Source organism: Rhinolophus ferrumequinum, chromosome 22 (assembly GCF_004115265.2).
Source record: "Rhinolophus ferrumequinum isolate MPI-CBG mRhiFer1 chromosome 22, mRhiFer1_v1.p, whole genome shotgun sequence".
NCBI lineage: Eukaryota > Metazoa > Chordata > Mammalia > Chiroptera > Rhinolophidae > Rhinolophus > Rhinolophus ferrumequinum.
Window position 1 is genome coordinate 8,439,702 of NC_046305.1, and position 26,556 is coordinate 8,466,257.

General features: G+C 41.2%; 1 protein-coding gene across 1 annotated transcript in view; it reads right to left on the bottom strand.

The window, feature by feature from the left end:
- TNFSF4 (TNF superfamily member 4) overlaps window positions 1-24,669 on the bottom strand; it is a 36,477-nt gene extending 11,808 nt beyond the window's left edge. The window contains exons 1-3 of the mRNA XM_033093145.1: window positions 24,523-24,669; window positions 23,448-23,565; window positions 5,820-5,981 (exon numbers count right to left, since the gene is read on the bottom strand). Of these exons, the coding sequence (XP_032949036.1) occupies window positions 5,820-5,972 (153 nt within the window). The 5' untranslated portion in view covers window positions 5,973-5,981; window positions 23,448-23,565; window positions 24,523-24,669. The remainder of the gene's footprint in view (window positions 1-5,819; window positions 5,982-23,447; window positions 23,566-24,522) is intronic.
- Window positions 24,670-26,556: the final 1,887 nt, after the last annotated feature.

Here is a 26,556-nt window from a genome sequence, read left to right on the forward strand (position 1 = left end):
TATGTCAGTAAAAAAAAAAAAAAAGAAAGAAAGAAATCTATGTCAAAAATGCTACAGTTATTCCAAGGGGTTTTTTAATCCTAAAAATTACAGTACGGAAGTCAAAGTCAATGAAGTTAAGGTTAAGCCTGTGATATGCTTTCTGAGATTTGAGTTATGGTGTGTACATGTGTGCAAACGTGTGTACGTGCTCCAAGGTAAACGTTTTAGTGGCAGCATGCTTGTGGAAGCATGTCCATGAATAATAATCATTTCAGCATTTCCAAAGCTCTGGAACACATTTATTTGCTCCTCACAACAATCAAATTCCAATTTTAGAAATGATTAAACTGACGCTCGGGGAATTTCAGGGAATTTACCCAGGATCAGGAGGTTAAAGACTGGACTGAACCAGAGCCGTCTAGTTTCTGGTCTGGAGTACGCTGTTCTACACCTCAGTGGCTCCCCGCAAAGTTTAAGAGGATGCTTTATGTTTTTGTATAAGGAAGTGTTTTATTAGGTTGGTACAAAAGTAATTGTGGTTTAAAAGGTTAAAAATAATGGCAAAAACCGCAATTACTTTTGCACCCACCTAATAATACCTTCATTTGAAAAGATATGGGTTTCAAAAGTATGGGTGGCTACAAACAAAACACATGACCCGTAGGATGTTGGGGAATCCAATTGCATCCTTACGCCGCCATATATTTCATCTGACTGTGAAAAATAACCTTCCTACTTCATAACTCAGTTGTTTCTTTTCACTCACTACACAGTAGTAACAACATTGTACATGGTTCCTCACACCTAAATGACTCAAGAAGATTAATGTTCATTTTCCATGGATGCAGAATCCCTGGAATGGTGTAAGGTACAGGTTCTCTGAGAGTATAGGGCCCAAAAGCAATTGCTATTAAAAGAAACAGAATTGTGTGTTCACCACCCAGAGTCAGTTCTCCTTCCATCACCGTATACAGAGGGTGCCAAAAAAATATATACACATTTTAAGAAAAAAAAAAAACTATTAAAATTGTAATACTCAGTATATACCGATAACAAAAGATAACAAGTCGTGATTGTTTTCTGCAATTACAAGAGGTGCTCAAGGTAGTTACCATCAGCGTCCAGACCTTTCTGATTATGGTGAACTACTGCTTGAGTAATGTTGACCATATATATACATTTTTTTGGCACCCCTGGTGTTTGGTGAACAGACAGTGTGATATATAGATCATGTAGTATGGGATTGTACACTTGAAACCTATGTAATTTTATTAACCATTGTCACCCCAATAAATTTTAATAGTAATAAAAACATGGAATTGGCAGGGCAGGTGGTCAGCCCCCAGGCAAGGCAGATCCACTCGATGCAAGTAGATGGGGGCTGAGGTCAGAGAAGTGGAATCAGGAGATTATATCCCTAGGTCTATACCAAGAGCCTTCCAGCTCCATTCCCAACTCTTCTATATGTGTGTGTGTTTGTTTCCACATATGCGTACGTATGGACCCTTTTCCAGAATGATCCCAGTCCAAATTTTTCTGTCCTATTTTGAGTACTTGGGTTAGTACGTATGTCGAAATATTTCATTTACAAAATATCATCATTGTGTAAATAGTGAACAATCTGAGGCCCCCCCCATCCTTTTACACTTGGGGGAGCACTTGGCTTCCTGAGAAAAGTTTTCTTAACTCCCCAGGAAAAGGAAGCAGGCTCTCTTTAAGCTCATTGAGAGTGGTTGGTTTTACAGTTGCGCCCCCTAGTGCTGCATGAGAGTAGATTCACTTTCTAAATGTGCAATATGTAGACCACAGAAGAGAAGCGAAATTTGGAGAAGCAACACTTTGGGTAATTTTTCCTGTATTTTATTTTGCACAGAATGGAAGGAAGCGTGTTCCCTAGCATGAGTCACAAGGACCTTTCAGCTTTATCCTCCACCATTTTGCCCTAGGAACACTCAACTTCAACCATTCTGAACCATTTGCTGTTCTGCCCGCAAAAACTTCTGCCCCCTACCCAACCACCACCACCTTTCTTGTCTACTTAAAGAATTTCTACTCCTCCTTCTAATATCAGCTGAAGCATTACCTCCTCCCCCAGCTTTCACCTTCTCTGGGTATCTGTTTTCTTATCTATAAGCAGACTATGGCTAATGCCTTCTCAAAAATCCAATGATTCTATACATTTTTATTAGTACCTCCTTTAAGAGCCTCAAAATACTTAATGACAAATGAGTTCAACACTTCAGACATTTCTTTTTCATTCCCATAGAATTGCTTATGAAATGTAAATTTAATTGCATTGAAAATCATTTTTTGCATGTCTGTCATAAAAAGAATTTCTAAAAAAAACTTTTTTTTTAGGTTACATGGGGATACATATAAATTGAGCTCATCTGAGACAAGATATTTTCAGGCAAACTCTTTTTCTCCCTATATGAAACAAGCAGAAGTCCAAATTGTAGCCTGAAACTTCATCAAGAAACTGTGAATTCTATCTAATTCTGCCACCATTGACACAGAACTAGTCAGCTCACTTTCCAAGGACCTCTACTTCTGTTTTTTCCAGCAGTAAAAGTGGTAAAAATGTGAACTTTTTCCTGAGATTTGCTGAAGAATTACTAAAAGCCCTCATATCTATAAAGTGCTATGATAAATGTGATATAAATCTTGGAAGAGCCTGGCTTCAATAACCCTGAGACACATTGATAAATTATATTTGTAAATTGACCTTACACGCCTGCGCTTTTTCTGCCATCGTTCCCAGCTGAAGTTACAGTTAAGGCTGGAAGCCTGATACTTTAAATAGCAGCTGAAATAAATATCCAAACAGTATATATTGTTTTTGGTGACAGAGCACTCAATTTTATAACTTGTATCATAGATATTCTTTTCGCACCCACTTCTTTCCCTTTCCTAAATATGGTAGTTTGCTTACCCAGGATAGGTTATTTAGACATGCACATGGTATATAAATACATGCAGATTATATATATATGTGCAAATTTGATTTCCTCCAGTCCCTTCTTAAAAACCAGGGAATTCTGAAGCTCAGACACAAAAATCTGTTTACTTACATTTTGTATTTCTCAAATCCTCTTACCATTCTATGAATACATATATAAACTGCGTACTCACAGGATATTGAGCTGGCAGAGATCATTCTGATCATTTGATCCAACACCTTCATGTTACACATGAGAAAATCAAAGTCCAAAGTGGGAAGTGAATTATATGAGAGTGGGTAAGGCCTATCTTTTTTTTTCCCTGACATCTCAAAGACAAACACTTCTGCTTTTCACGTAAGTCAATATAACGTAACTGAATGATGAGAAAACAAAGTTTACAAAGTAAACTTGAATAAAGGGGAAGTTCACTTGTCAAATGGAGTTTAATAGATTTCTGTCTGTGTTTTGAGGTCCATATAGGCAATTATTTTATAAAGCTAAAATTAAATCTGAAAAATAAGGAAAAATTATTATTCTCCAAATATCTTTCTCCTATTATAAAAGAGATCTAACTTAACTGGGTAAATGATGAGTATTTCACCCCACATACAGAGCACTGTAATATTGTTTTATAAGAGTAGATTTTTTTTTTGCATCGTCATCGTCTACCCCATCCTTCAACCAAAATTCCAAATAATTATATCGATGAGTTTAGAAAGGCTACCAATGTATATGTGCATTTTTCAACAGCTACTCTACACCCTTCTCAATCTCTCTCTCTCTCTCTCTCTCTCACTCTCACTCACTCTCTCTCTCTGTTTTTCACACACACACACACACACACACACACACACACACACACACACCCTGCTGCCACCACCATTTGATCAAGTTCCAGGGAGTCAACACACAATCTGTCTATGCTATCATTCTCCCTAATAAACTGTATGAAATTATTAATAAATGGAATAACCCATTGTGCTTGCCTGGGTCCTAGAAGAATATAAGAAATCATGTTAACTAAAACAGTCTAGCTAGAAATAAGAAAAAAAAATTTAAGTTAGTATGAAGTGAAGAATTTCATATATCTGTGCTCAAAAAGTTCTGTATCCAGAGTATATGAGAGCACGTTTTTTGAACTAATAGTCTAATGTATCTCCTGTCTTTGCTTCCATTTCCGTGCCAGGATCAGAGAAAGCTCACCATGAATTCTAGTGTCCTGGAAACCAGCCCTCAGCTTTCCTTCCAGGCTCTGTCACTGAGTTGACTTGCCAGAAAGGACCCTTCTCCTCAGCATCCCCTTGGTATTGGTTGTCTGGGGCGGCGCTGCCACCACTGCCTATACGTGTTTCTCTCTTGTGCTCAGAGCCTGAGCTGCGCCTTGATTTTGGCCATCTGCCCTGTCTTTTTATCGCCCCACAGCATAAGGAAACATGCAACACTGTGGTTGTTTGAAAAAGCCCTCTCAGGGCTTTCAGACCTGGTGAATGCTCTCAGCTTTTCTATTTTTGATTACTCTCTTTGTTTTCTTCTCGGAAGTGCCTAATTCCGGTCTGTGTCCTGGGCATCCTGCCATGGACGCATTGTGCCTCCCCCACTACTGCTTCCCAAAGCGCCTCCTCTAATGGCACGAAAAAGGGTTCCGAATAGAGAAGGAAAGGTGTGGCGTGATGGCAGAGGGTGAGTATATTGTTGTGCTCACTGACCTGTACACTTGAGCATGACACTGGCTACACATCTGGAATTTGGGGACGTGAGCCCTGTCTGCAGTACAGTGATGACAACCACACTCCCACCAGCCTCTCTGCACCAACAACCCCTATTTCCGGTAGGCAAAGGCAAGCCCGGGCATTGGCTAGGACTCCACTCATCTTATCCTGGTCCCGTTTGAGGTACCAGGTCTCTGACATGTCCATCAGAAATAAAAGTTCCAATTGTTTGATCTTCACCAGGGAGAGAATTTTCTAACCCAAAGCAACCCACCAGAGAAACAAGAATGATCAGACTAGCCCCAATAAGGGAAGACGGGCAGACTATACATTTATTTTCTTTTCAGTGGAGTCTTGCTATAGTCAAAAACATCCTTAAAAACCTAATCATGTTTGCAGATATGAACAAGTAAATAAGAAAAAATAATGCTAAAGGGACTAGAATAAAGAGAAGGGAAAATGGAAAGAATAGCTTCATTAAGCAGGGGGTGGAAATACTGGGAAGATAATCACCCACCATGTACTGTATTGGACAAAGTGGAAAAAAGACAGAGTGATGTCTGCAAGTTGTGATTGGTAGAGAATGACTGAGAATCAATATCTGATTAAGTCGATGCAGTAAATGTTTGGCCAGGTGTGTGCTCGCACGCAAACACACACATCTCTGCCTTTAAAACACACAGGTTAGCTATTTAAAAGAACTTAACATCAATACCTTCAGCATTCTTCAAAACGCAGGCGCAAATGTCCTGGAGTGTCTATGAGTTTTATGAATACGATGGGAAAGTAGAACTGGTCTCATTCTCATTTCCTTTTTATATTAATTCCCTGATCAGACGTTTCCTAGCAGAATGGGTAAACCAAGTATATCAGCGACTCAGAGCTTCAAAGTGACAGCTCATAAAGGAATACCAGGATTCTTGCATTGCAAAGAAAAAAAAGAGAATAATCCAGAAGCAGCGTTCTGGTTCTACCTCCACTGTGCCCCACCACCACCACTTCTGAAAAGAAGGAAGGAAAAGAGAGACAGGACGGTGTTAGACCATATTTTACAATCACTGAGAGAAAGAGATAAAAAGAACTCAACAATTTTGGCATCAGATCATTTCCAACTGACCGTTTGCAGCCGTCGGAGCTGCCATCAGTATAAGCTGGTGGAAACGAAGTACCCGGCGGTGCATCTTACCTGAGAAGTATGGAAGTGCAGGCAGATGTAGGTGAGACACAGAAGCAGCCCCAGCCCCTGAATTGCGGAGGTCACCAGCAATAGCTTGTTTGTCTGGAATCTCCTCCCTGGTGCGTTTCCCACATTCTCATCTGGGGGTTGGACCCCTTCCATCTTCACAGTCTGGATTCAGAAAAAAAGGACAGCTGTGGCAAAGGGAAATGTGAGGGCAGGCTGAACTCTTCCTTACAAAGAAGGAGATGAAGACAAAATAAAGCGTATCTATCAGAAAATATGCACAGGTCCCAGGACCAGAGGTAAGAGGCGATTGAAAGAGCAGAGCGGACTCTCTCAGTTTTAATGCTGCCTACTTTTGCCGGCAGGCGGGGGAACTTCTTTGTGACTAATCTGAATTTCCCCTTTACTTTCTTTCTTTGTTTTTTTTTTCTTCTCTGGGCTACCAGGGAGTTGTTTTTGTGGCATTCCAGTTCTGATTTGAGTGACTGTGAAATGACAGTCATAAAAGTGTGCTATTTTCTTCATTTCTCATTGCACCAGTAACCAATTTGTGGGTCACTTATAGAGATAAAATTCATCATCCGTTGATGTAGGAACTTCTCTATCCCTGCCCTGAGATGTCTTAAATCACAGAAGAGATTTCAGGAGAATGCTGGTAACTAAGCATTGAACCCATTATACAGATTCGGGAGGGGTAGGGGGAAACTCACACCAACCATTCTCTAAGTGAAAAAGAGAAAAGAAGAAAATAGGACAGTGTAGAAATACAGGAGTGAGATCCTCTGGTTTTAACCCATTACATTATAATAAATAAACTAGTATGTTGTGAACATCTATGTGTCAAGACACGGTGCTCTGCAGCCTTATAATCTTGTTCTCATTTAATCCTTTCAGACAAGTTTAGTGTTAAGATTAGTGTCAAGAAAAGCAGAAGAGGATCCTGACTGTTTCCCCTTCCCTGCACTTTACCTTCTCCCCAAACCTAATTTGTGCATAAATGAACAAATGAATAGATTCAAACAAGCTTTGAAGGTTGCTCCTTTCTTTGGAATCAAGGGGCAACTCAGAACTTGGAAAATAAGAGTATTCTACCAATGGACAGACACTACTTACTCTTTTCTACTGAAGTAAATCGTAAGATGATGTATACAGTTAAGCTCAGATTGACAAATATTTACTGTGTGTGTATAGTAAGCCCAGGGCTGATGACAAGGGATGCTGGGACAAGGATGTTTAAGACATTATTCTGTCTCTTCTCTGAGCTCCCCCATCAGCCACTCAACAGCTGTTTAAAGATAGAAGGGAGGGAAGAATATTTTGGTATCAACAATATGAGATGTTATATGCAGCTTAGTTGTATAAAACATGGATATGAGGCATATGCAAAAGAAAAACAGTTTGTGGGAAAAGGAAGTACATTTATTATTACAGTATTAATCAACTAAAATATGAAGTAATGCCCTCATGATCATCCTTATGCCTTGCATTTGGAAAACGTATTGTTCTTCAGAAATTCCAGTTTTTGTCTGAAAGAGAAGGGAGCTGAAATGCAGTGTCATAGACCCCAAGCCAAAACCAAAAATCAGGGTCCGTCCAAACTCATCTCAAAATGATCATTCCTGTGAGCAAAGTACGTGTAGCATACAAGGTGTGTAGGAAAAAACATTGAAAGAAAAATCAGTGTGTGCAGCCCAAAGTTTGTGTGACAGCCATAAACAAAGATGAAAATTGGCAACTCTTTACTCATTTATTTTTTAAAAAATTAGAAAACAATCAGTAACCACAAGATGGCCACGGGTTTGAAAATTAATCTGGGGAACGTAATGTAGTGGTTACCAGAGGGTAAGGGGGTTGGGGGGTGGGAGATGCGTGTAAGGGGGATCAAAAATGTGGTGATGGAAGGAGAACTGACTCTGGGTGGTGAACACACAATGTAATTTATAGATGATGTGATACAGAATTGCACACCTGAAATCTATGTAATTTTACTAACAATTGTCACCCCAATAAATTTTAAAAAAATAAAAAAAAAAAAAGAGTCACAGCAAAAAAAAAAAAAAAAAAAGCCTAAAACGCTATTGGAAACTGAAGAGACCACCTGAAGAAGAAATAGTGAAAACTATTAATGCTGAAAAGCAGAAAATATTTTTAAATGACCGCCAAAGGGATGGGAAACCAAAAATACTGAGTGCGTACCGGTGCCCTGAGCAGCAGCTCATCTCACTGACAACTACTGTTTTTCCTCATACACAGTGAGCGCTGCACAACAGAATGACTTGCCACTTTTCCTGGGAAGTGTGTCTTCCTGGGAATTAATCATCTTCCTGGGAAAGCACAGGGTCTCCCCTACCGACATTTGGGCAGCCACCTCTAAGCTATATCTCTCACCTCCCTTGCCTCAGTTTCCCGCCATCTTGTGCCTACTTGTAATTTTTGGTTGAAGTTTAAGTGATGTTTTACATTTGTTTCTTTTTACATTGAACTCGTTCTCACAGTTGCTTCCCGTTCTTTGTGGGAAGGGGGGCATACACACAGAAAAATCAATATACACTGGCTTGGAAGTTCCAGGCAAGACCCTTGGATAGACTGTGTACGCATTTCAAAAGTCATCATGGGGCTGGTTTAGCGCCTGAAACACGTGAAGTTACCACAAGAGGTATCGCTGATGGCATTTCAATCTCAGACAGATAGACAGGGCCCTCCATCTTCAAAGTTGACATGTTTTTAAAGGGGCGAAGTATGTTACCTGAATCTATGGGCACTTTTTTTTTTTTGAAGCCTCACAAAGATCAAATACACAGATGCACCTGAGCAAACGAGCCTTAGAATGGAAGCCTCAGACTTCATTCCAAGACAGTTATCTTTCCAAACATCTTTAACCTCTAAATGAATAGCCCTTTCAAGACTACAGGAAAATAAAAAGGCTTTGACAACTCATAGAATGCCTCATGTTTAGAAAGCAGCAAAAACATTTCTTTGATTTTTTGGTTTGGGGTTTTCGTTTATTTTTTGTTGTGGTGGTTGTTTGCTTGGTTGGTTTGGGGGGGTGGTAAAATTTGTACTTTTCATTTGTCTCTATGTGTCCATTCAACCGGCATGAGGCAGTTGCCTCTATACCAGTGCTGGAGGGAAGACGGAATATAACATATTCTCCAAGAAAGTGTTGGCTTCAAGTGGCTATGCAACTGGAAGGACACATGGGGGCGGATTCCCATTCAGACTGGAGTTAGGACTAGGAAAGCTTCAGTGAGATGAGTCAAGTAACTCTTGGAGAAAGCAGAAGCCAATTTGGCCATCTGGGGAGTGTGGAATCGCTGTGGCTGCCAGGCAAGTGTTGAAGGAAGTGTAGCTTGGACGAAGCTCAGTTGTGCATTTGAGTCATCCATCCAGGGAAGTGCGACTGGGGAGGCAGATGGTGAGCAAAGTGGCCTGGAAAGAGGCCAAGAAGCCACTGTGAATGGACTTTTGTTATAAGTGAAGAACTTAGAACTTTATCCTAAAAACACTGGCAGAACATGGAGAGGTTTGAAGCAAAATATGATATGATTACACTATAGGGGAAAGAAATCACTCTGAGTGAACCAGAAATGGCAGGGTGAGATCAAGACTTTTCCAGGGTGCCAGGTGCCAGCTGAGGAGATGAGTTGGGATCCTGAACTCAGGAGTCCCTCCATCCTGGATTGGGAGGGAGGGGAGTCATCTTACGGGAAGGGGAGTCCCGATCATCCCACAAAGGTGTGCTCTGCATCCCAAGTCTCAAACACTGGGCTGCACCCACCCAGAAAAAGACCGCTTTTCCTAATTCATAAACTCAGAAAGGGCACTTTGTTCTAACTGACAGAAAGACAGCGGTATGAGCTGGGGCAGTCCTCGGGCTTAAATTATTTAAGTGAGAAATAATAAGGTCCCAAACTGAGGATCCTGCGAGGAGAAGATATTTACAGGGCTCTGCATTCACCAAACATTTTGAGGGCCTACTCTGTGTCCCCTTGTAAGCATACAAAGAGAGTCCTAACTAAGCTTGCCCTGACACAGGTGACAGAGGAAAATGGGAGGTGATGGAGACCAGTGTATGGCAAATGTCAAAAAGCTGATTTGCTATCGGCCTTCTCAACTGCTCTTGATGCTAATGTCCCTCTGGTTCAGGTTTTGGGTACTCCAGGATCTCCAAACCCCAGAATCAGCTTTGACTCTTCCTTGGCCACAATCAGTCAAGCTTTAGAGGGCAGCCCTGCGATACGGCTCGAGCTTCCCTCCACTTGGCAGTTCCTACTGCTCTGACCAAGTCTTTCTTACGCCTCACTGGAGCTCCTGGATTAAACGTCCAGCAGTTCTCCCAACTGCCATTCTCTTTGATCTCCGACCTATTCTGCTTTGGCAGGCTCTTTAATGCCAGTGATGACCCAGATCTATCAAGGGACCTCCCTCTCGGCGACCAAGGTTCCTCTCCAAAATCATCTCCCTCTATTTCCTGATTATCGCTGACCGTTACTTTGCCTCAAACAGCCTCATGCATCATCTCTGATGATCAAAAGCCCACACACTCGCACTCTCCATGAAGGGCTGGCTGCCTTATGAGGCAGTGAGCTTGCAAGGTTCCAGAAGTAGCTAAACAAAACCCTGAAGAAACACCGTTCAAAGAATTCGAGCCTTGGGTAGAGAATTTGTAGGATCAGCAGTTCGCAAAGCCTAGCCAATCTTTAGAATCACTAGGAGAACTTTTGAAAGATTCTGATTTCTTAATCCCCTTCACTCTAGAAATTCTGATTCAATCAATAACATCTGAGTAGTGTCTTGTGAATCTGTATTTCTACAAGTTTCCGTAAGAGCCAGCTGTGTATCTCCTCACGTGACCACTGCAGGTCTCTTTCACTGTTCCATGTCTATGATAAGAAGCCTTCCCTGAGCCCCGCAGGAAAAATACAGTTGTTTCTCCCTGTTCTGAGGGCATTTATCATGCTCTGTCTTGTCTTGTGACCATCAAAATCTATTTCAGTCTTCCCCAGGGATGTTGCATGGTCCCGAGAGGTCAGGAATCTAGTATCACACTCACTCACAGAGCCAGAATAGTCTTTCTATACAGATTTGCCAGATTAAACTGAATTTTCTTGAAGTAGATCTGAAGCGTGCTACTTTCAGGACCAGAACAGAATGAGAGTCTAAACAAAACTGAAAATAGCACTGTTAAATACAGAAGTCTCCTGATAGCTCGACTTTGATCTTAGACGTGAGAGATGAGCAAACCTGAGATGTGTACTTTTCATTGAAACCGGATGTACAGCATTAGTTCAAGTGCAGATGTAAACTCATATAATGATATTCCATTTGGGTTTCAGACTCCTTAGCTCCGCCCTTGCCAACTCCGTTTTCTTGCAGTGCTGATTCTCCCTTTCAGTCTTCATGTTTGCAACTTTTCTTCATCTTGAATCTACTGGCAGTTATTTTGGGGCATGAGGATAGATTCTAAAACTTGGTGGCACAAAACAGCAATAGAAGTGTTTCTCTCTGTGGAAATACGCCTATGAAATTACTAAGCCATTATGGAAAGCAAATACCTAGACAGATTGTTGGCACTCACAAACGTACAGTGGAAACTGTGTATTTAAAAACGTGTGCGTAATTGCCAAGGATATATAAAAATTTGTAAGTAGATCTTTCAAGCCATAATTGAATATAGGCAACTTTCTTTTTAAAAAATTAACTTTATGAAAATATAATTACAGACAATAAGCTATCTAAAGTGAACAATTAGATGAGTTTTGACAGTTGTAGATACTCATGAAGCCACCATCACATACAGAACTTTATTCACCCCCAAAAGATAACTTTCTTTCAGTAGTAATTAGTCTAAAAGCAAATATAAACTGAGTACATAAGATGTTCCCTCCTCTTTCCAAAATATATTTAATTAGGTATAAATTGGAATTAGTGTAAATCAGTGATTCTCAACTGAGGTGATTTTGCCACCCCCACCCCGAGCTCCCCCCGGAGTCACTTGGCAGTGTCTGGAGACATTTTTTGTTGTCTAGATTTGGAGTGGGTGCTGCTGGTATGTAATGGGTAGAGACCAGGGATGCTGCTAAACATCCTATGTATAAGGCCCAGGATTCTCGGCCTAAAATGTCAGTAGTGCTGACGCGGGAAACCCTGGTGTAAAAGCCCACATCCATCACTGACCATGAACGAGGTACGACAGTGTTCCCCCTCTGAATCTGCATTTGCTTATTGTCCTGTCCGAAATGCCTCTCCACTGCCCAGCAACTAATCTAGGAGGACAGTACTGCTTCTCTCCCCCATTTTATAACTGAGAGAAGCTGAGGCTTACAGAGATGAACTACCTTGGCCGAGGTCACACGTTTAGTGCATGGAAGAGTGGGCATCTCAATCCAGGTCCTTATACTCGGGAGCCTGTTCTTAAACGCTATGGATTTTTTAAATGAAAACATAAGCTCTATGTCCAGGCTGGGCCCCTTGTAAACAGTCAATACACTTAAGCAAATATTAACATGCCGACTTCATAGAGCCACTCATTCAGTAAGAGAACGTTTCCTATTGATTGGATCTTAGTTTTTTCCAAATTACTGGGGAACGGGAATCCATGTTTCTCTGATGCCCTCTGTGTGCCAGACTCGAAAGCCTCCTTTCATTCGAACCTGGCGGCACATGCTGCCTGGTGATTACTAACCACATCTTTAACGTGAGGGACCAGAATCGCAGAGTAAGTTAACCACAACAGTGTGAGGATGTAAGCCAAGATTCTCTGGGTCTGTCTGTCTAACTCCACCAAACTCTCAACAGATGGTGTATAAACTGAAGGTCTGTGTCCCTCCAAAATTCACATGGAACCCCCAATATGATGGTATTTGGAGATGAGTTCTGTGGGAGGTGCTTAGGTCGTGAGGGTAGGGCCCTGGTCTGATGGAATACATACCTGTTAAGAAGAGGCACCAGAGAGCTTGCTCTGTTTTCTCTCTTTCTCTCCCTCCCCCTCCCACCTCCCTGCCTGCCTGACAAGTGAGGCCATGGTGAGAAGGCAGTTTTCTGCAAGCCTGGAAGAGGGCCCTCCCCAGAATCTGACCATGCTGGTTCCTTGATCATGGCCTTCCAGCCTCTAAATGGTGAAAAAACAAATTTCTGTTGGCTAAGCCACGCAGTCTATGGTATTTTGCTATGGCAGCCCCAGCAGACTAAGAGAGCTGGAAATTATCAAAGCTGTACCAAAAGAGCATTGTTTCTTGAACTACCGTCAGAGAGAGCCACTCTGTGATAACACGAGTTTTATCCTGTCATCGTCAATGTCCTTCCAAGGAACTCGTTTCTGAATGGACTTCGTGTTTTGGAGCTAGGTATCATCTAGGTAGAAATAAGCCAGTAATACACCGAACAATGTGTCTAGACAGAGCAGGCCCTGAGCAGACGTTATGGTGTTGTGCTTCTTTTAAACCTGGAAGGGCTTTTCAGTGTTTATTCTTTCACTGATATGTTACATTAACTACCTCTGACGGCTGTCTGCAGGTCCAGTCAGCAGTCTCTTTCTGAAGGTAGAATTTCCTTATCTCCCTGCCCCCAATATCACTGTATATGGTTTGCTCACTCATTTCCACCTCCCTAAACTGTACTGATAAATCCTTGGGGTATGTCCTTTGTGCAAAAATCACATGCCACAAAAACAAAAAAAAACCCTGCAGCTTTATGCAAACTAGTTTAGGGGATTCCTCCCAGCCTCTTCTTCCTGCTTTCTACTGTTTTCCTTGGTGCTCTCTTCAGTCCCTACATTTTTCCTTCCTGTATTGGCTCAAACTTCTGAACTTGACTTGGTTTAACGTGGAACTTAGATCTCAACTTCCTGCTTCCTCACTGACCCAGCAGCCCCAAAGGATGCCTGTTAAGCATGACTCAGGCTCCAGGTCCCCAAATCCCTGTGCCCACTGTGGTGATCTCTAGCATACCGCCTTCTTCTGCGGTAGGCTCAGTCTGGGAGAGATGGATTAGACTCTTCTTTTAGCCCAGATCCCGGTCTGCCCTGTGTCAGAGTTCTGCTTGTTTGTGCCTGTCTTCCCTGGAGTTGGGGGAGGGGAGGGAGACTGAGTCCCAACCCCGCCCATTTTCACGTGCCCCTGCCCTTCCCCCAGCACCAGTGTAGGGCTGTGCTCAATACAGGAACTGAATTAGATTGAACTGAGGGCTATAGGTTTAGTCTAGTTCTTCAGAGCATCCATCCTTCTTTCCTTCTACCCCTCTCCCTCCGTGATTCCCCACCTTTCTTTGATGCCACTTTGCTTTTATTCTTGACACTGAGGGCAAAAGTCAGAAGACCTGTATGCAAATGAAAGCTTTGCTGCTTATCAGTGGACAAGTAATTTAACCTGCCATCCTTCTTCATTTAGTCATCTGATACATGGTGGCATTCAATAATTGTTAGTTGTCATTATTAGTATCATTACTGTAGCTTGAAATTGACCTTGGTGAGAGTATTTACCCCATGGAATTGGTGAACACTACAAATTGAGACTTTTTTTTTCAGGGAGCTGCTTTATCAGCATATCACTAGGCTAGTGCCACATAGTGAAATCATAATATTTTGGATCCATTAGGTTAAGTAGAATATTATTAAAGTTAATTCCACCTATTTCTTTTTACTTTTTGATATAGCTCTTAAATATCAAATTTAGATGACATTGTGATGTTTCTTTTGGGAATTGCTGGGCTAGCTAGACCCTAACCCACATGGTAGCATGGTCCTCTTACACCCCACAGTGCGGTCCCAGAGATTTCTGGGCATCCCAGGGAGAGCTCAGATGCTCCACAAATTAGTCCAGATTGATGTATGTCACCTTTGTCAGCAGCTCTCTTTTTGAACCCTTGTTCTTCCTGGGTCTTAAGGCCAATGGTCTAATGACCTTGACATTCCCAGACAGATTTCTCTACATCCCTGATCCCATTTGCTGATCCTATTCCCAAAATATTTTTTAAAACAATATTTTTCATTGGTCTTTTACTTACTGCTTATGAAAAAATAAAAGAGAGAAAGGTTTGTTTGTTTGTTTGTTTGTTTGTTTGTTTGTTTTATATAGGAGATTGATTAATACTAACAACTTATAGAAGCAGTAAGACACCGGAGTCCAGGCAAGGTGTGAAGTGACTCCTAGGGTTGTGGCAGTAGACGGGTGACAAATGGTCGTATTTGAAATATCCTTTGGAGACCTTGCAAGAAGACTTACTGGATTAGATATGATAAGTGAAGGAAACCAAGGAATCAAAGATGACTTCGGGGTGATCCGGCTGACTAACTGTGCAGTGGTGCCATTAACTGAGTTAGGAGGCTGACTGAGAAGCCCAGGGGATGGGGGCAGTTTGCAAATCAGCAGCTCTGTTTTGGACAGCTCCTCCTTTAAGCATCACAGACGTGCTTCAAATGACTCCAAGCGTCATTCTCTTTTCTCCATTTTACAGATGAGGAAGCTAAAACACCAAGAGGTTATGTAACTTGACCAAGGTCATTTGGCTAGCTCACCCTCTGTGATATTTCCCTTTCCACAGCAGTGCAGAGGTTAAGATTGCTGGATTCTAATCCCTGGATCACCATTTACTAGTTGTGTGACCCTTTGGCATGGCACTTAATTTCTCTAAGCCTTGAGTTTTCTCCTCTTGGAAATGGAAATTTTCCTGCTCAGAGTTTGTGTGAGGGTTAAGTGAGACAAGAGGCCACGGGCATGTCATAACATACAATAAATGTTCAGTAAGCGTTAGCTAATACTATACTTGGTCAGCTCCAAAGCTAGGAATATGGTAGTGTTATCATCCTGGATTTACTCCGGCTAAAAGTACCCATCTAGGGGGTATATTTTGTCCCTCCAATTGGCCTTCAGCCTTGGTCCTAGTTTTATTTCTCATTGTTAAGAATGCACATGAGAATGAGAACCTGATTGCCTATGATAGCTACTCTCTGATATCTACATCTAAAAATTAGGGCGGGGTGGCACCGGGGGGAATACTAAGTGAAACCTAAAATAAAGACTGACTAAGTAAAGGAAACATCAGCAACAAAAGAAAGATATGAAAACTGCACTGAAAGGGTCTGAAATGACCAAAGAGAAAAAGTCCCAACCTTAATCAGGGAAAGTTAGTTGCATCAGTGAAAACAAACAAAAAAAAAAAACCACATGCGATGTAATCAGGCAGTAGAGATCTTGACATTGGAAAGCCAAAGATGAGGTGCATTCAACAGCGTTTTCCCCAAGTCGATGTCACAGGAAGAAATGATCCAAAACTGGCAGGACTAAGTGTTTGTAGCTTCATTGCCTAGAAAATTCCTTCCCTGAGCCCACCCAGATGCAGCAGCTTTTTCCACCATTCCACCGTACACCCAACATCAGAATGCCTTTGGTGATACCGTTTTTTCTGTGTCATGATGTGTCCTTTGGCCAGAATAAACAGCTGTGAAAACTCAGTGCCAACGGAGGTGGGGAAATTCTTCTGAACAGTCACCAAAATGGTGCCTTTTCAATCACTTTGCAAAGGAAAATGAGGATATGACCATTAAGACTCAAGGGAAAAGCTGTCAGAGGAAGAAGGGCAAAGGCAAGACCAGGGAGAGACAAGTAGAAATAGCTAGAATATCATGGCTTTTTTCAGAAATGTAGGACGCACCCCACCCCAAATTCAGCCCCATCCCGGGCAGGATTTCTCCATGTTGGATCCTGGCTACCCCTCTGGGGTGGGGGTCTCTGGTTCCTGTAGTCTAATGAGATGCTGGTAAAAGTTACGAGGAAGAGCTCTGGAGACTGGCTCCCTGGGTCCGAATCCCAGCTTGCCTCAAGCTTTTCAGTCATAATGAAAGAATTATAGGAGTAACAGGGCAAATTACTTAACCTTTCTAAGCCTTTGTTTCCTCATTAGTAAATGTGGGAAAGAATACAATGATTGTGTCTAGCACCCCACTTCGCAGGGTTGCGGTGAGATGTCAGCAAGATAATGCTTGTAAAGTACCTGGCACAGAGCTTTACATAAGCATTTATACTTAGATCATTATCTGGGGTTTCATTCTGGTTAGACCAGGATTTCTCAGTGGGAATGTATCCCTTTAGAAAAAACTGTTGGGAATTTGTTCCTTTGAAGATGCTTTCTGTGGCTTGCCACCACTCTAGAAAAGAATATTTATTGAGCATCACCTAAGAGCCCCGCAAAACTGCTAAAGAAAATAGTGGGGAAAATATCGCGTGAAGTCCAAAGAATAAAAAGAAAATGAGAGTGACAGAAAGATTAGACAAAGGTGGATTTCAGAGGTTTACTGGAAGAGATGAATCAGTGAGGAGGGCTAAGAAAGACCAATTTTCACATGGCTTTGAAGGTTAGGATCATTTCTAGTCTGTCGTAAAGAGCTGTGATTTCCTCTTGTGCCTTATTTTGATCCCTTTTTTTTCTTTTCCCAAACATATCAGAGAAACCCAGACAACCAGAGAAATGGTGCTGGCTGGAAACAAATCAGACAGGGGAGGGGAGAAACCCTATGGAGTCTGTCTTGTTTCAGCAAGAGCTACAGTGGGAGAGAAACCCCAGGGGAAATAGGTGTGGCAGAAAGCGAAGAACCAACCAGTTCATCCTGGGGATGGCCAGACAGTGAAGAAGAAACAAATAAAGGGGGTTGCCTGGGGGGATGCCTGTCAACTCCACAGCAACTCTGGAGGGATATACCCCAGCCCAAAGCCCCCTGGTGATTTCCTCCCCAGAAAAGGCAGCCTGGGATCATGGCTAGAATGCTAGACTGGAGGGCAGACAGCCAAGAGCCAAAGTAACACTAGGGCCATTTATTGACAAACCAGGACACTTTGCAAGTGGAAGAAAAGACTATTCGACAGCACTTGCCAGCACTGCCCAGGCAAGCCAACACGTGACCACCCTAATCAGTGTCCATTGTCCTCGACTCTGCCCAAACACATAAGCAGAAGACTAGAGACGTAGGCTGGGGAAGAGAGGGAAAAGGGGTGGGTAAGTGATGGGGAAGAAAACAAACATGTTTTGAAAGCATCACTGGTGTACCGGGCTTCTGTGGAGAACTTTATTTTCACCATCTCATGTAAGCCCTGCAGAGTGGGAATGATCAGGGAAGTGATGTAGCTGGAATGTGAACTCAGGACTATCTGAAGCTTAAAGCACTTTGTCTGTCTTTGCTCCATGCTACCCCCTGGCCCCAGCACTCATCACCTCATTGGTGGGCTATGATGATAATAACTGTTCTTACTGAGGCTTTGAAAACTGCTGCATGCTTTGCAGATGCTCGTTATAATCATTAAAAACCTGCAAGGCAATGAGGAAACGGAGGCTTAGAGTGGTCAAGTAAGAGCCCCAAGGTCACATACCAGTAAGTAGTGGAACCAAAATTCAAACTCAGGTCTGTCTGGCTGCAAGGCCAGTGTGCTCACTCACTGGGCTGTAATGGGATGAAACTGGGTGCACGAGAGGAGTTGCATGAGCAGATGGAGAGAGACGTGGCCACAAGCAACCAGGCCCACCCAAAAATAACTTGCCTCCAGCCAGGGCTGTCCTCCCTGCCACCTGGACCCTCTGCCCACCATGTTTCTTGCCACCCCTCTGCAATTAATTAACCACACACTGTTCTCCGATCTTATACTCATCTGTCCTTCCTCTCTGCCTATCTACAAACCAGACTTCTTTGTGGTGATGCTTTATTTCCGCCACAGTATTTTATGAATACAGTTATCTTTCCTGCCTGTCCTGGCTGTCATTTTTCTTTGCATAGAGACTCTAAGCAACTTTCAGAACTGTGGCTCTTCCTCCCTTTGTTATCTTTCCAAAGCAACTAGAAAGTTACGCTTGTGATAAGAGTTGGGTTAAACACTACTGCATTAGGTTAAATCTTGATGAAGATTCTCCTCTGACCCCATCATCAAAAGAGGAATTCTCAGGAGAAGCAGAAGTCACTCTTTCCCACACGTACATACACATCTTCTCTTTTTTTCTGACTACCAAATATCACCAACTCTCAATTTTCATACATCATGGAGGAATTAAAAATTCACTGAAAAGGAAAAATCACAAATAATCCCTGTATTTCCATGTGGTTACTTTTCTTCCTCCTCACTTGGAGGCAATCTCTTAAGGTGACTTCTCTTTCTAAAGTGTGTACATGCTTGACCTTGCTCTTGGGCCAGAAGTTTTAGCAATGCACCAAAATTCACTAGGTAATATGTTCCCTAAGGGAAAGGACTGGAGTGTTTCTCAGTGTCTGGCATAGATAGGTAGGTGTGTTAGGTATTTTTTGAATGAATGAGGTCCAGATGGGTGTGGCTGTCACAGCAAATGGCAGGTTAGACAGCCCCAATGATTTCTGGGTGCTGTGTAAACCTCTAGAACTTACCGTGTTTCCCCGAAAATAAGACCTAGCTAGACAATCAGCTCTAATGCATCTTTTGGAGCAAAAATTAATATAAGACCCGGTCTTATTTTACTATAAGACCGGGTCTTATATAATATAATATAATATAATATAATATAATATAATATAATATAATATAATATAATATAATATAATATCAGGTCTTATGTTAATTTTTACTCCAAAAGACGCATTAGAGCTGATTGTCTGGCTAGGTCTCATTTTTGGGGAAACACGGTAGGTGCCATCTGAGTAAAAGGAGGAACCATGAATTGAAATGAAATTGCCACCAATTGGAACAAAATACATGCAAAGTTAAAAATAGGAAAATCAAATTAGATTGCTTACAATTCTTGAAAACAGAGATTGTGGATGGAGAATCATGCCAACTACAGATGTGGAAGAGAAATAAGAATTTTCTAGTCATCGTACTAGGAAATAAAAGAACAAAACAAAGACTTATTAAGCACCACTAGTAAACCTTCACTTATTTATTTTCTCAAATAAGTTGATTTTATCCAATTTATAAAATGTGAGTAATAGTGATATGTGTGATCTTTTTTAAGTTAAAGAATGAATCGGCTATTGATTTGGGTGGGCATATTCATTAGACCTAATTACAGGTACATCATCTTACAGATAGTACAACACTACTTCATGTATTTTTTAAGAGCACCATCACAGAGTCAATTTTGCACAACTATTTATGGGACAGATTTCAAGTTGTCCCCAAAAATCTATTTTCCTCTTATGCTTGGGCCCTTTGTCATTCAGGTAGAGGCTACATTTCCCAGCTTCACTAGCAGTTGTGGTCATGTGATTTAGTTCTGTCCAATGGAATGTGAGAAGACGTGATATATATATCTTCCGCTTGCCCTAGACTTCCTCTCTTTTCCCTTATTTGAACTGAAACACAGAGTGCCACACAGTTGAGCTTCGAGTATATGGGTGAGCATCATTCTCTAGCAGAAAACAGAGCAACACAATGGAAGGAACCTGGACCCCTGATTGACCTCATCGAGCTTGACTGTTATATGAAAAAGATACGACTTCTGTCTTCTTTAAGTCACTGTATTCCAGGTCCCTTTCTCAGCTTAGCTTTTTCCACTTAGTACTACTAAAGAAAGATTCATCAGTTTTCTCAAGGGCTCTCTTAATCTTTTTGCATCAGAACCATTCTCCTTTGGCTCTTCTAATTATGTTATCATCTTTGTTAATTCTCTCTTCTTCAGTTGTTAATAGATACGAGTCAGCCAGAGCCTCCTTTTTCAAAAGCTTTAACATAATTCTCCAATTGTACTTTCATACATTACTTAATATCTTGACTCTCTGGTAAGATCTGCAGTTTTATTCATCACTCAGTTTTCTTTACCTTCAAATGTATTTAACCATGGACTCAAAAAATACAGGGGACTAATTTCATTATAAGTCAATTCATTAGTGAATATTTTATGTTGTAAAAATTTTGCTTTTTCTTATGCCCTAACTGCAAGGACTTGGACAAAGCTACTTAAGTGCTAAATCACCATACCTGAGGAGTATTTCAAAAGGTGTTCAGGAAAGGGAGAGCTTGTGATGTCTATTCTTTTAGGGGTTAGCTTAGTTAGATTTTTTAACATGCATACTTAACAAACTCTAGATTTCATAAATATTTTTACCCTCCTCTTAAACACGACAGGTGTCATAGAATGTTTTCACTCTAACTGGCATCACTCTCTGAACTTAAATACAATAGCTGTCCAGTATTTTGGTTCTATCCTTTGTGATTCTGTGCTACCAACTAGCCATTATCATTACTGTTGTTATTTTATACAGCCATGCGTGTTTTTATTTAATCATATAGTTGATAACCACTTCTTTTTGCAACTCAGATTTTCCATTCATGCTTAAACCCCAGAGAGAACTGGCTTGTGGTTATAAATTCTCAGGGGAGATTGTTTTCCCCTCCACTCCACCTAATTTCCAACCAGACAAATTTTCTTATTGTCCCATTCTACATGGCAGGTTCATTTTCAGTTGAAGCTTAACCTGAAGCCACAGCTCTTTGGTGTCTCAGCTTTATGTGTGACTCTCGAATGAGATCCCTACCTTAGGCCAAACTTAGGATTTATCCTTTGTCATCTAAGTCCTTTGCATCTATCAAAACAAAACTTCAAGGTCACCAAGGTATGTCAGGTAACCTCAGACGGAATTTGCTTTGATGTTCATTTGTCCTCAAATTCCCCACTTTCACTTAGTTTTTAATCTCTGTGGATATCTTCCTCTTTTGCTGGCTCAGAGATGAATTTTTAAAATAGTCTTCATGTCCTATCTATTTCTTTTGGTCATTTTCACCAGGCGGATAATTCAGGATACCTAACCGTCTTGCTGCTGCGGCTGGCAGCCTACAATTCCTCATTATAAACAGTTAACATTTGCCCCAATAAGGACTCTGTCACAGTGTAATAATGATAATAGTCTAATAATACTAATAGTAATAAATAATATTCACTGAGCATTACTGTAAGCTGGGTACCATTAAATAACTCAAAGTTACATTAAGTCAACCAGTTCTCACAAAACCGCTAAAAGGTCAAACCCAGGTATTCTGTCTCTAGGGTCCACGTCATCAACTACTTAGACATTCTGTGTCTGCAGAGCAGGGATGACAAAAGAGTGTTCATTTTTATATGGATAGTAGGAAAAATAGGCAAATCTTTCCTAATTAATGCAGCCAGTGGTGAATACTCCACAGCCACGCTAGGAGTTGCTTTTCCGATCTGGGAATGAGTCGTCCATGGCCTCTTGATGGTCTCTGTGTTTGAGAGACTCATACCTGCTGTACAGGTGGACTTACAGGTATTACATAAAGCCAGGATGGTAATAAGGTTTCATCATATATGCCACATCCTTTATGTGGAGTGACTGTCTGGGACCTGGCCTTGAGAAGGAGCCTGAGGTTGTCTCTAAGCTCAGTGAGAATGAGGGTCTTGTCTGATTCTCAATGTCTGCCATAAACCAGGATATAGAAGTGCCATCTCTGGGATATTTCTGAACTAAGAACATGGGACAGGGCAAAGCCCAGTCCTGGAGTTGGATCCTCCTGCCACCTATTCTGGCCAACTGAGCCAACCTTCCCCAGACTCTCAAGTTCTGCCTTCTCTCCTCTTCCTTGCTTAGCAGTAAGGAAGACCTATCTTGCTTACCCAGATAGGTCTAAAGTCATCTCCTCCCCACAGTTCCTTTTTCTAAGTTGTGTTTTATGTAACTTTATTAAATGTAGCTTTTCAGATAAACTGGCCCATGTCTTCAGAACTAAGAAGAAACTAGGATAAATAGAATTTAAAAAGTGAGCGTAGAAAATTCTGTTCTAAGTGGAGGTGGGGTGGGGGGTTGTCCTGAGTTTTCTGAGCTTTCTAAATCCAAAAATACCAGAAGCCATCTTTAGAGCAACAAGTGTGAGTTCTGGAGGCATTCTACTGGAGTTTGAATCTTAGCTCTACAACCCACAAGCCATTTGACTTTGGGCAAGTTACTTCATATCTCTAAGCTTCAGTTTCATCACCTATAAAGTGGGGATAATGATTATCACTATATCACAGACTAGATGTACACCAGCAATTCTCAAACTTTCTTTCAATCTGAGGATCTCTTTATACTTTTAAATTTTTATTGAGGATGCTTCAGAGCTTTTATGTATGTGTTTGGTATCTATTGATATTTACCACAGCAAAAATTAAGAGTCAGAATTTTACAAAGATTTATTTATTTGAAAATTAACTGTTACATGTTAACATAAACTTTTTATGAAAAAAAAGACAACTGTATTTCCCAAATGATTAGTGAGAAGAGTTTTACATTTTTATAATTTTTTAAATGTCTGGCTTCATGAAAGGCAACTGGATTCTTATATCTGCTGCATTCAGTCTTTGTGACATGCTGGTTTGGTTGATGTATATGAAGAAAACCTAACCAACTACAAATGTGTAGTTTAAAAAGAAAGGAGTATTTTAAATTCTTTTCAGATAATTGTGGATAGTATCATTCTTTTACCCATCAAAACTCTACAAGTGGTAGTTTCTAAAAGGTTAGTTGAATCAAAAATTGTAACAATGGACTATGATTCTGTTATTTGAAGATCCATTTTGTTCAAAATGGAAGACACTGAGATAGTGTACCAGCTTTTTATTGCTACAATATTGTTGTGTAATGAACTACCAGATATCAATGATACATAACAGTAACCGTACATTTACCTCATGAATTTGTGTGTCCCCAGTGAGTCAGCTGACAGAGGTTTAACTGGGCTTGGTGGTTCTGCTCTGTGTGTGTCTCATTCTCTTTCTGGGACCAGCAGAGGAATCCAGGCATTTTCTTCTCATGGCAAGGAGAGAGGTGCAAGAAGGCAAAACAGAAAGACAGAAGGATTCTTAGGTCCCAGGCATGGAATTAGCCTGCCATCACCTCAGCCTCATCCTGTTGGCCAAAGCCAGTCAGATGTCCAAAACAAAGTCAAAGGGGGAAAATACACCTCCACCTTTTCAAGGAGTAGAACTTCACAGTCACGTGGCAAAGAATATGGTTATAGTGAATAACTGGGATCATTAATGCAATATACTACAATTTGTATCTGAGATCACTTCCATCTCTATAAAAATTATAGCATATTTTAAATTAAAAGGCTTACCTGTGTGTTTTTTTCAACATATTAAGACCCTTGCTTATGTATATGAATTTTTTTCAAATTCACTTGGGCCAATAAAAAGAAGGAAAGAAGGACAAGTAGGGGCAATAAGAAAATTATAGGAATGGGGAGAAAGAATGGCATCAGGGAGGGAGGGATGTGAAGAAAGAGAAAGAAGGAGGGGGGATGAAAAAAAGAGAAGGAGGGAGGGAAGGAGGAGATGTGAGAGAGAAGGGGAAAGTAAGGAGATGTGGAAAGGACATGAGAGGGAGGAAATTAATAACTAAACTTGTTCTCGGAGAACCCCATGAAAATGTAACCAGAACAAGCAAAGTTATCAGAAACCCATTAGAAAAAATATTAGCTCGTTCTTAGGAACTGGGTTTTAAACAGATAGCTATTATGATTCTACCTGGAGAGAGCTACATGGAAAATGTGGTTATATCATAAGCAGTTTATTTTTAATCATTCTTTAAAACTGATTTAGCATAAAGCATACCTTTAAACTTGTAAAGCTTTTATTATAAGACAAATCAAATTTCATAGAAAATTACTATATTTAAAAACTGAAAGTGAAATTTCAGATCATAGTTTTTTTAATTGAGCTAATTTTCTACCACAGTTTCAGATCATATTCATAGCTTTACCTCATCTTTTCACAACATTTACTGACTGGTGTTGGCAGTTTCAGACGTAAGTCTCTGATTTAATACTGTTTGATGTTAACATGTTTCCATCATTGTTGTTATTTTCATCTCGCGTGTGTTTCCCTTGTTTTTGTATGTCTCATAAACTGTTTCCACAATATAATTTTAGGCCTACAAGAAAAAAAAATTGAAGAGGTCACCTAATTTAGTAAGAGGAAGAAAATGTCTTGAAATCTTTATTTTTATTAAGGGGCTGTTATAACAAAGGTTAAGACATGTTTGTAACTAACGACTTGCTTAGAAAGCTGGAATCAGCCAAGAATCTGAAAACATGGTGATGAACATTTTCCATCTGTAGAGAACTCTGAAACTAGTTTGTACCATTCATGTTTGGAGGCAAGTAAAGTGTAGGAGGCAAGAGCAGACCAGGACTGAAGTATTTCGGTTACAGCCCCAACTCACCCACAAATGACGGCGGACAAGTGCCCAGAGGAGGACCTAGTAGAGGACCTCTATATTCCGACTTGCTTTTTAACTTCTACTTTTAGAGTCAGAGAGTCCCGTCAGTCCGGGTTTCAAACGAACTTTTCACCATGATACATTCCACTGAAATCCATCTACCATCCACCAGTCATACCACCACCCTCCACAAAGGGCCACTTGGACTTACAACATTGTTCAATCATTTCAGAATGAATCTGCTAAAATCTGATGCATACCGTTTCCCCGAAAATAAGACCTAGCTGGACCATCAGTTCTCATGCGTCTTTTGGAGCAAAAATTAATATAAGACCCGGTCTAGTAGGTCTTATTTTGGGGGAAACACGGTATTACATTTTTAACAATGGCAAGTCTGCAGGCCTGCCTAGCCAGCTCCCAGAATTAGAGGCAGAATGCTGATCACCTCCCTGTAAGTCACCCTTCCTGAATGTATACGGCTGTCCCCCCCATCTCATGTCCATTCCCCACCCCCAGGACCTAGTCATGGAACTTTCTGTGTTGCTCCAGCTTGCCTTGTTCTATAATATCATCTGTCCTTCCTGAGAATGCGTGATTTCTCTCTTACTCACATCCTCTTTCCCAGGCCACCTTCACATGCCCTTCCACCAAGAGCAACTTCCGCTTCCCAGGAGTTTGTCTCCCACTTATTTCCCCTGATTAGGGAGGCTAGCTGATATTCACATAGGGACTAGAATCTCCCAGCTTCCTGAAAGAAGAGGCTGGATGAGGGGGAGAGCGAGTGGAGTCTATCGAAGCCTTGGGGTGAGAAACACAGAACAGCGGTCATGTGCCAGCTGGTCCTTTCAAGCCCCTTTCAAGCAAACAGATTTCCGTACAATGCAGGGTGGCTTGTTGGGACTGGAGTTTTTCTGCAGAAGAGCCATTCAAGTTTACAGTACAACTTAATCATATAGTCATGCACTGTCCAAGGACAGGGGACATTCTGAGAAACCTGAGGTTAGGCAATTTCATAGTTGTGCAAACACCATCGGCGTGCACTCACACAGACCTAGAGGGTGTAGCCCACTGCACACCTCGGCTAGACGGTCTAGCCTGCTGCTCCTGGGCTACAAGCCTGCACAGCAGGTCACTGTACAAAACAACATGAGATTAAATCAAGCACAAGAGAAAACAATGCCATCAAGACACGCAGTAAACACAGGCCATGTGAGCCTGCTGCCATTAACACGGCATTCTGTTTTACAGCCAACTCTTTATAAGCAGAAAGAGTACACTCTAAAATAACAATAAAAGTACGGTATAGTAAACACCCAAACCACTCACATAGTCATTTATTAGCATGATCAAGTATCGTGGACTGGACATGACTGGATATGCTATGCTTTTATCCGACTGGCAATGCAGTAAGTGTGTTTACACCAGGGTCACCACCAACACATGAGTCTTGCATTGCTCTAGGACATCACAACATCAACAGGTGACAGGAATTTTTCAGCTCCATTATCATCTCATGGGACCACCTTCGTACACGTGGTCCATCATTGACTGAAACGTCACTATGCAGCTCATCAC